The following is a 10,786-nucleotide window of genomic DNA, read 5'->3' as shown; positions in this document are numbered from 1 at the left end:
AAAAGCGAGAAAGGAAGAAAGGAAAGGAAAGGAGAGGAGAGGAGAGGGGAGGGGAGGGGAGGGGAGGGGAGGAGAGGAGAGGAGACTAGACAGAGACGAGACGAAAGGAAAAAGGAAAGGAAAGAAAGGAAGAGAAAGAAAAGGCGAGGACTGGGAGGGCGTCGTGCAGACCTCAAGCAGAGAACAGAGCTATTTGAAAGAAAGCCAGGAGCGGCCGGATTGCAATTTAGGAAAATTTTCGGTTGGGCCTCTCGGACTTCCCAGTACTGTCCTGCCAAGCAGGAGCCCTGCGGACGCCCGGCACCGGGAGGTGGCGCTGGGCCCGCAATTGCCTAGGAGGCGTGGTCTGCAGCGGGCGTGTGCAGGCTCCGCGCTGGGGAGGCTCGGGCGCCGCGTGGGGCTGTCTCCTCCAGACCGGCGCTGAGGCCACGACTTACCGTCAGGTCACGCCGAGAAGCAGGTGAGTCCCTTGTATCGCTCTGGCTCGCCGCTTCCTCCCTTCCTCTAGGTGTCCCTGCGAGGCCGGGCGCCGGCTCCCAGCCTCGGGAGGGGTGTAAGCGAGTTGCAAGCCCTCCCAAGACTGGGACGGCGGCGCCCCGGGGAGAGCGCAGCTCAAGTTGCCTCTTATTCGCGGCTCCAGGACGCTCAACTTTGCAGCCCAGCCCTCCGCAGAGCACACCGCTCCACTGTGGCAGGTCCGGGAGCTGGGAGCCAGGCACTCACAAGGAAGCCTTTTCGCTAGGGGTTCTGGGGCTTTGATGGGTTAAGTCTGTCTTTAGGTTGGTTTCCGATGGCAAGTTTTCCAACTTAGCAAAATCGTCACGAGTCTGCATAGCATTGCTGAATGATTGATACTAGTACTTAAAATCGTGCAACTTGTATTCAGGTTTCCTAGTAACAGAGTTTTCATTTTAAGTTCTTAGAACATTAGTACAACTCTCAGGATCTGGGTTGGGATTCAAGTTTCCTCCCAATAGTCACTCAGGGCTTTATATGTGTAATCAGGGGTCAAATCCACTGAAAGAAGTTTGTAGGCAAAATTTACGAACACTTTCAAATTCCTTACTCTGTTCTATTTCTTGTAAGAAAAAAACCTTCATTTAGTAAAAGTCACTTATTTAGCACAGAATGTTGAGTACAGGGAGGAAGCAAAGTTTAACAACAGCCCAGTGAAGAAAAATATCTCCTTTTCACATAGTTAAATGTAGTTTGCTAAGTGTGCAATTGAAAGTATAGAAGGTTTGAAAATCCAATGCAACTCATGTTGTATCCCAGTCATTGAGTTTCTTCAGATACTAAATTCTTCGACATAAATATGAATCAGTCGGGTTGTGTCAATATTTAGCAAGAACCATCAGGTCAGCCATCCTGGTACAGCAAAACAGAGTAGTTGCATGAGAAATAGGCTTTGCTTTTAAATGGAAAGGAAAGAGAATGTTGGATCAAATTCTGGAGTTTCTAACATCTAAATACTGTGCTGTTTCCTGTTGTTTTGTTGATGAAAAGATTTTATTGTAGAATTTAAAATTATGTATTTGGTTAGTGTCTGATGGAAAACAACACACTTCATTTGACTGATATTTTATTTTTTGGCTTCAGGGTACAAAGTTGACTGTGGGCTACACAGTCAACAAGCTCCCTTCCTGCCTGGGGTTTTTCCTTGGCTTTGCTCTCCAGCATGGTCTCCCTACTACCCAGACGAATGGTTGGATACCTCTCCAGGGCCACTCTGGCTATTCACCCAGACTCTGTACAAACTGGCCCTCAACCAGCAAACACGGCCACCTACATAGATGCCCCAGGATCAGGTCCAGAAGAGAGCCCTCACCCTTCCCATGCCACCATCTGTCTATGCAACTTTGTCTTCCTTTGTGATTCATTGCATGACCAAGCAGTTAGTTGTCGGAATGTCTTCCTTGTGTCCTATACTTCAAGATTTTTGAAAGCAGAATCTCTATCTCATTTAACTTTATATTCCCACTGCCTGGCCTTGCTGTTCACAGTATAGTGAGTTAATATTGAATAAGTGTAGATTTGTTTGTTAGCATCTTTGCCATCCGGAAACGCACAGTTAAAACATTTTTTAAATAGTGAATTATTTCTTGTGTTTGATTGCAGTATATAAAACTTCTATTCCTAGACACATACACACACCCGCAAATCACTCTGTTAATAATGCTGGTTAAATCATCCCATGATTTGGAATAATACTTCTTCAGAAAATAGACTGTAAACTCCTCCAGAGCAAACATGAAGTCTCATTTCTCTTTTTATTACTCAATGTCTGTCATAGATTTGAGTTTATGAATACTTGATGACTGGCATGTGCTTTATTCAAAGCTCTTTCAAATGCCAGTGACACATGCTCAACTCTTAACTTCAGCAAGATTGGGAATGTATTGGCTTGTATAACTGAAAAATTCAGGATCTGGTCTCAGAGACTCTAAATACTTGAATATGCTAGGTCTCTTCTTGTGTCTTGCCCCATTTCTTGCCTAGGCTTCCATGTATTGGCTTTCTTCTGTCCTGTTAAAGACATCTTCCACCTTACAGCACTTAGAAGAAAACACTGTAGGCTTCTAACATTCCAGTTTAACAAAACGTTAAAGACGTCTTCTCTTTATTGTTCACTTCTGTATATAAGTATCAGAGAAGGACTCTAATTGGCTCACCTGGAGTTGAGTGCCATCCCTGAGTCAATCAGTGTGGCTAAGGGAACACAGATCTGTGATTAGCCAGGACTGAGTCATTAGTCCCACTACAGTGGCCAAAGGAGAGCATCTCTCCGGTTAGAGGAAATGTTTCAGATCATAAAAAACTGGGAAAAGATTGTGGGCAGACCAAAACAAATACCCTCAGCAAGCATATTGTGAAATTATAAAATAGATAATTTGTGGAAAATGTTCCCAGAGAACTTCAACAAAGGAACATGTTGGCCTGTAAATATGGCTCTTCTTTATTCCTTGTGAAGATCACATCTTTAAAAGTTAGAGAATGTTTTAAGTATTTTAAATGACTAGAACTTTCCACTTAGTAAAGTATTACAAGTGGTCTCAAATTCAGAACCAATTAGAATGTTTCTGTCAATCAAATGGTTGTATATCAAATCTGTTTTCTTACTGAATTTCATAAAGAACAAACTGGCAATGTAATCCTCTGGAAATAAATTTAGAACTCATAAAGCAGTGAATGCTATTATGATGTCATATTTGCCTTTCCTAAAAAAATGTTATCCCAAGCCCAAATGAAGATCTGTGAAGGGTATTAAGAAAAGGTTTTTGTCTGGTAGGAAGTTTGACAAAATAATTTCCACAGGGTGGACCAGAAGAGTGGGTATGTCAATGATTGAACACAACTCAACTACCCCACTGGAAATATACCAGTAATTCATGTCTTACCAACAAAAACTAGCCTGTTACTCCGATGGGAAAATGGCTCTCTGAAAATACAACCTTTCAGTCCTTTATCTTGCTGTCAAGGTTCACCTTACCAAGAGTGTCTATTGTGTTCGTTGTCTGAAACTCAGAATACATTTCCCCATGAAATCATTTAATTATTATTTCAGATTTCTGTGTCAACCCCAAAGCCTATGAAACACAACTTCCTGAAGTATAATCTTTTATCAGCCAATTCCAACCCCCATTGATAACATTGTTACTCTCAAAAAGTGCATTTCTAATTCTGTTTACCTTTGAGGGGAGTTGACTTCCTGTAAATGAGCACCTGGAGTTAAATTCTCCTAAGATAAAAGGCAACATCTGACCCTTAGAATTCCATTTGGACACCTAGGTCATTCATTGCACTGATAATTGGACAAAAGAACATTTACTATTGACATAAGGGCGCTTGTTTGAATTCTTACAGATTATAAAGTAACCTGAAGTGTGTAAATCACTCACTATCTGTATTTTAAACTGTACTTTATCTGCCACTCTAGCCCTTATATTTTTTCATATTACCCTGTCAAACATTAATACTATAAAGAGCATAGACTTGACGAAGCTAATTATTTTTATTTTCATAGGTGGCTGAAGCCATACTATTTTATAGAATTAATGGAGAGCAGACAAAACATAACCAACCCAGAAGAACTTTGGAAAATGAAGCCTAGGAGAAATCTAGAAGAAGATGATTATTTGGTAAAATAATAATCATCATCATCATCATCATCATCATCATCATCATCATCTATAAATATTTAAAATGCTGTTCTGTATCTCCCAATATTGTAACAGTGATTTTCACTCTAGTCTGCTGATATCATTACTCTGATTCCTGTCACTGATACTGTGATGGGTAAAGGGCAGTGTGGGATGAGAGAAGTTGTACGTTGACTCACTGTCATGGACTTAGCTGAATAACCTTGAATAATCCCAGTTATTGAATTGAACAAATGAATATCCTGGATCTTGGTTTATCTATAAAGCAAGAAAGTTGGACCAGATCATCTCCAAAGCCCTTGCAATTCTTTCTAACATTTTGTGGGTCTCAGTTTTTTAAAAGAGTCACCAATACCCATATAACAGTAGTTTCGTAAACATGTATTTTTTTCATAGGCACTAGGGTAGCTTATCAAGAGATCATCAAGTTAATTAATGAATCACTATTTAACCAAATAAATTCAATTTTGGAGTAAGAATCATTTGTTGTACTTTTGCCCCACATCAAGATCACATACTTCTTACTACATTATTTGACTGAAAAAGTGGTGAAAAAATTTTGGTTCCAAACTCTTTTTACCTTTCTAACTGATCTCAACTATGGTTGTAACAGAACGTATTTCTTTTATCTTAATTTTCTTAATAGGAAAAATAAAGTATTACAAGTACATACTGTCTAAAATAAGCGTGCATAAGATAAAATCATTTTTATTTTCAAGTTACTTGCTATTCCACAATTCTTCACCCTTAACCATAAAATTGATCTCAGTTGACTCTTAACATGCAGAGACGGAAGAAGTTGTATCATACTCCCGTCTAAAGGGAGGAATCGGAAAAAGCCTTGGGTGTAACACTGATTTATTACTGCAAGTAAAAGTCAAATGGCAAAAGGTCACTTTTAAACACTAAAAATTATAGAGAACTTTGTGATTTAAAGTTACTCTTCTTAAACTGAGGAAATGCACAAGATAATCACTAATATCATTTTGAGCACTAAAATGTTATGAGCCTACATATAGGGCTTAAGAAATGAGGAATAACATATTGGGTAAGAGAGTAAACTTATTCATAAAGTAACACAATATGAAATACTCTAATATAAGTTCTTATTTTGAGGGTTTTTTTCTAATTTGTTAGTGTATCAGTTAGTTGGGGAAGTGACAGAATATTCAATGCAACCTTCTTTTGAATTGTTGACTACCTAGAAATGCAACTGGGTAAAGGAGCACAACCTTCTGAGGGAGTAGATCATCCCTGTGGGACTTAACTACTTATATAGCCTTTGTTCTGTCTAATAGACTATTTGTCTGTTAGTACTTACACAAATGAGATATTTTGTGAATATAAGACTACATGATGGAAATTAGTATTTTATCTAATAGTAATGACTATATTATTCATGATCCTTTGTACTTGAATTAATGAAGAATTCATTCTTCAATTATTCAGAGTTGTTTAGTGACAAAGGAGTTGTCCAGTAATCAAAAAAAAAAAATTATAAAACAAGTACAACCATCACAACTTACAAGTGTCATTATTTTTACCAAGGATTACTGGATTTTTAAAGTTTTTCAGTGTTTGTTTTCCAGCTGGTTTAATCCATTCTTTTATGCTTTCAAGATAGAAACACAATGGTCTAAGCTTTAGTGCTGGTATCTGAAGCATGTATTTCTTTTGTCTTAATGAAAAATGAATAACAGAAATCATAGAGAACCCCAACTAAGAAAGGTAGGACAGCCAAGAGCACCTTTGACCAATGCCACACGGTCGATGCCAACTTCAGCTCAGCAGGATTCGAAAGCAAGGTTCTGAATGTCCTTTTTAACTGATAAGCACAATGAGCAGTAAGTAACTAGTTTCAGAGGCATCCCATTGTTTTGTTCAGCTTTAAGATGTTTACTTTCTTTCCTTTGTAGAATAAGGACTCAGGAGAGACCAGCGCGCTGAAAAGACCTGTGCTTTTGCACATGCACCCAACAAACCATTTCAATGAATTCGATTGCCCCCCAGAGCTTCAGCACAAACAGGAACTCTTTCCAAACTGGCGTTTGCCAATGAAAATTGCTGCTATAGTCTCATCTCTGACTTTCCTTTACACTCTTCTGAGGGAAGTAATTCACCCTTTTGTAACTGCCCATCAACAGTATTTTTACAAAATTCCCATCCTGGTCATCAACAAAGTCTTGCCAATGGTTTCCATCACCCTCTTGGCACTGGTTTATTTGCCAGGTGTGATAGCAGCAGTGGTACAGCTTCATAATGGAACCAAATATAAGAAATTTCCACACTGGCTGGATAGGTGGATGGTAACAAGAAAGCAATTTGGTCTTCTCAGTTTCTTTTTTGCTGTACTGCATGCAATGTACAGTTTATCCTATCCAATGAGGCGATCCTACAGATACAAGCTGCTAAACTGGGCGTATCAACAGGTAGGATGACAATATCACTCCACTGAAAAGTCTGAGTCTCCTCACAAATGAACTCTTTCTTCTTTCACTATCAGCACCCCAAACCTCTGTTAAAACCCTGTGTTGAGAATGTGATCTGCTTTTTAAATTTCTTTTATTATAACGCTTGATTGGGGTTTGGTGGTATAGTTTTAAATTGAGGATTGTTTTGTTTTGTTTTGTTTTAACCCTTTTTTTATTGAGTTGAGGATTGTTTTTTAAGTTGAAAATAGTAAACTACAACTTTAACACTATAAACAAGTATTTTGTTCATGGACAGAGCCACATTTCAATCTTCTACCACCCTCACAAAACTACTTTTTTAATGCAAATCGTTCTTATTTTCTGCTTACACACATGACAATTCTAATGGCTAGAATTTATGTGTATTTTATATATCTATAGAGATAGATATATATATATAGATATATAAATATATAGAGAGAGAATAATAAAACATTATATAAATGTTGCACTCAAAGAAAGAGATTAATACTCCTATGTTATTTCTCTTAGAGGAAATGCAAAAACAAAGTCATGAATTTGTGGAGGCCCCCAGTTAATAGGCCCCCCATAAAGGAGGGAGTATAGAAGGAGGTTCTTATACTGGAATGTTGTTTGCATTTTTTTCTTCTTCTTTTCACCCTCTGTTAGGTCCAACAAAATAAAGAGGATGCCTGGATTGAGCATGACGTTTGGAGAATGGAAATTTATGTGTCTCTGGGAATTGTGGCACTTGCAATACTGGCTCTTTTGGCTGTAACATCTATCCCATCTGTGAGCGACACTTTGACATGGAGAGAATTTCACTATATTCAGGTAAATTACATATAAAATAACTCTGGTCCCTCAGAGAGGTAAATCTTCTTTCTGTGCTACTAAATCATCAAGTGTATTGACTTTACCCCAGTGAAAACAGATAGTTTCCCAGTAGCAAAGATCTCACACTTGTTCCAATTAATAATGTGCTCTCCTACCATTTTTCCCTATTACTTCTAAATAGAAGTGTTTTGTAGACATACATAAAAAGCAGTGCTCAAAAGTATCTCTAACATTTGAAACTTGTTAGACAATTTGCTGTCTATCTAATAACAACAAATGTGACATTTTAGAAATTCAAATTCAATGATTTCTTAGTTCTCCAAAAAAAAATCTTTTTTGCCTATCCTCTGATTTTATTCATGCCTTTAAAATTACACAGCTTTGTACTATCCATAAAAAAGCTTCTCTCCTTGAAATACGGAGTTTTATCTACCAAAGATATTCTAGTATCTAATCTTAAAGGCTGCTTTTTCCAAGTTACATTTTGTGTAGCTTACTCATTTGAAGTTTCTCAACATTCTTAGAATTCAAAACTATCTCAGATTTACTGAGGTTAAACTTCCTGGTGGTAGATTATACCCTAAAAAGAACAATGTGCCAGAATTTGCAAGGGGATCCATGTCTGACAAGATTCAAAGGACTAAATTTAATTCAGTCATGATCACTGCCAAAATTTTTTAATTTACATAGCTTTAACATTTATGGGTGGACATCTTTGGAAATTCTTGCAAAGTTGGATAATCCTCACTATCCTTTCTACATGTCCATCTATATACTTCAACAGACACCTTATCAGGAAGTCTGATTAAGCTGGAAAGCATGTCTCCATCTGAATTATTCTGATCTGTTTTAGAGATGGTGCCACATTTTCCAAATGCAGTATTTGCTGATTTTGTAGGTTTAGCTTGAGAGCCACTGGAGTTGTCTGATCCTCATTAAATAACTTTCCTCTTACATGGTTCTGCCTGTCACTCATGTGCTGTGCATCACTTCTCCGATCTCATTAGGAATTCAAACACTGCATCTTGACAACTCGGCCTATTCCACTCTGTATACAATACCTAGCCCATAATATGACAGTACACATTTGTAAAAGTAATCTTCAACCAATCATGTAATTTTTAAAATTAATTACCTAGACATTTTCAGTTACAATCCGAGAACTGGTTACTCTACAATTTACCTTGGAGATTTGTATTTGAAAATGTAAACATAGCTATTTGGTTATATTCACTGGGGCTTAAGAGTACTTCCTGCTAAATAACTGTGAGTTAGATTCATTCTGGCAGGTTAGTGAGCATTTCCTGTAAAGTGAATAGAAGTCAAAAGATATCTAGCACAGCTACTGTCAGAATGCCATAAAAATACATAGGTCAACAACTTCTTTTTAAGCAACTTTTTTATCTGGATGGTGCCAAGTATCCCAATGCAAGCTGAAATCTTTCTTCACATCTCTGTATCTCTATGTTCTGTTCAAACATTGAAATAATTGTTGGTATATTTCCACTTTATCAGATGTTTGACATTTTTTTAACAAAGGCCAAACTTACTCACTTTAGTATTCATATACCAAAATCAGGGTCAATCACTTTAGTTGCCTTCATAATTGTTAAAGATCATTAATGTCAAGTTGATTTTTACACTAATCTTCAGTCAACCCACCAATATTTATTGAGCACCTAAAATGTGTAATCATTGTGTTAATTCTGTGCTGAGTAAGCAGAGTCCCTGATTTAGATGTCTCTTGATAGACTGAGTTAAGGCAAATGCACAAGAGACAAAACATCATAAAATAAATGTCATAAGAGAGAAGAACAAAGTGTGGAGAAAGGGGAGACCGTGTTACTGATTAACTGAGACCAGAGGATGGTTGTTAATTTTCTCAACTTAAGATAGCCCAGAAACAAACACGTTACCCACATGTAAAAAGAGTGGAAAGATAATGAGTGGACATTTTTGTAAAACGTAATAGGAAAACAATCACAGATGAATGAAAGAATTTCCAAGCAACAGAACAGATCCAGATGATATAGGATAGAATAAACTCTTAGTGAATCAATCTCACTAAGATAATTTTTTTTTCTCTTTCGCAGAGCAAACTAGGAATTGTTTCCCTTCTGCTGGGTACAATACATGCATTGATTTTTGCCTGGAATAAATGGGTGGATATAAAACAATTTGTATGGTATACACCTCCAACTTTTATGATAGCTGTTTTCCTTCCAACTGTTGTCCTGCTATGCAAAGTCATCCTAGTCCTGCCATGCTTGAGGAAGAAGTTACTGAAGATTAGACATGGTTGGGAAGATGTCACCAAAATTAATAAAACTGAGATGTCTTCCCAGTTGTAGAATTACTATTTACACACATGTTCATGTAATATTGATATATTTTATCATGAACATTTCAAATTTGTATTTGTTTAATAAAATGACCACTTGAGGGTCTTAACATATCTGTTTATGGGTGATGAGTTTGGAATATGTGTATTTGCTTGCAGATTTGATCCAAAGCAAAAAAAAAAAAAATCTTCAGCACATTCTCTATGTTCAGTAAAGCTGAGCATAACAAAATAATCACATCTGATATGCCATACTGCATAGATTCATAAATTTTATTACAAATTTTAAAAAGGCCTTGAAATACCAATCCTTGCTACTCCTGAAAACTTATTATAAGCTATGAAAAAAGATACTATCCGAATCTACCACACAATTATATCCAGTGTTCATGACTGCTGTTAAAGAACTTTTGTTTTCCTGTAACTGGGTGTTGCTCATGAAACACCTATCTCAAAACACATGGATTATGTCTAGAAAAGTAAAGCAACAAAATAATATCAGGTACATGTCCAGGCAAAATAAAACTCAGGCTACCCACGAGAAAAGGTAAATTCCATTTTCTACTTCTGACTTACATACAGCTCAGTTGAAAGCATACCACAAAACAGGTCCTCAGAGAGCATACAGTTTTATACATCAGCTATCAGGACTTGCTAACCCAACCGACTATGCTTCGGAAGTTTTTCTTAACCAGCAAAACTAACTATAAACTTTGTCTTTTACATAGATAAATTATTTATTATTAAAGACCACAGAACTCATGCTAAGGGCACAAATTAGAAAAAACAATTAGTACATTCATTGAGTAAAGTTCACTTTTTTGTTATATTAAAAAGGACTATTCATTACTACGTGGAGGGTTAGGTGCCTTCTCGAGTATAAACTTGGAAATTCTATACCCTAATAGGATTCAGACATATACATACATGTCTACAGAGTGAAGAAAGGAATTGAAGGTAGCCCAGTTGGAAACAGAGCAGACAATAGTGTCCTTGAGAAACACTTCACCACAAGA

The 10,786-nt window shown here is 37.2% G+C and overlaps 1 protein-coding gene across 1 annotated transcript; it reads left to right on the top strand.

Moving 5' to 3' along the window:
- The first annotated feature begins 320 nt into the window (after window positions 1-320).
- Window positions 321-9,942, top strand: STEAP1 (STEAP family member 1). The gene is made up of 5 exons (XM_006193793.3): window positions 321-460; window positions 4,025-4,139; window positions 6,077-6,589; window positions 7,262-7,426; window positions 9,523-9,942. Exons 2-5 carry the CDS (start codon window positions 4,056-4,058, stop codon window positions 9,778-9,780), a joined length of 1,020 nt encoding a protein of 339 aa, XP_006193855.1. The 5' UTR covers window positions 321-460; window positions 4,025-4,055; the 3' UTR covers window positions 9,781-9,942.
- The last annotated feature ends 844 nt before the right edge of the window (window positions 9,943-10,786 follow it).

Source organism: Camelus ferus, chromosome 7 (genome assembly GCF_009834535.1).
Source record: "Camelus ferus isolate YT-003-E chromosome 7, BCGSAC_Cfer_1.0, whole genome shotgun sequence".
Classification (NCBI taxonomy): Eukaryota; Metazoa; Chordata; class Mammalia; order Artiodactyla; family Camelidae; genus Camelus; species Camelus ferus.
The sequence above is the reverse complement of the archived record's forward strand: the minus strand, read 5'-3'. Positions and strand labels throughout refer to the sequence as shown.

Coding starts and splice junctions, on each gene's coding strand:
- STEAP1 (XM_006193793.3), top strand. CDS start 4,056: ATGGAGAGCAGACAAAACATAACCAACCCAGAAGAACTTTGGAAAATG. Junction 4,140..6,076: donor TAGAAGAAGATGATTATTTG/GTAAAATAATAA, acceptor TTTCCTTTGTAG/AATAAGGACTCAGGAGAGAC. Junction 7,427..9,522: donor GAGAATTTCACTATATTCAG/GTAAATTACATA, acceptor TCTCTTTCGCAG/AGCAAACTAGGAATTGTTTC.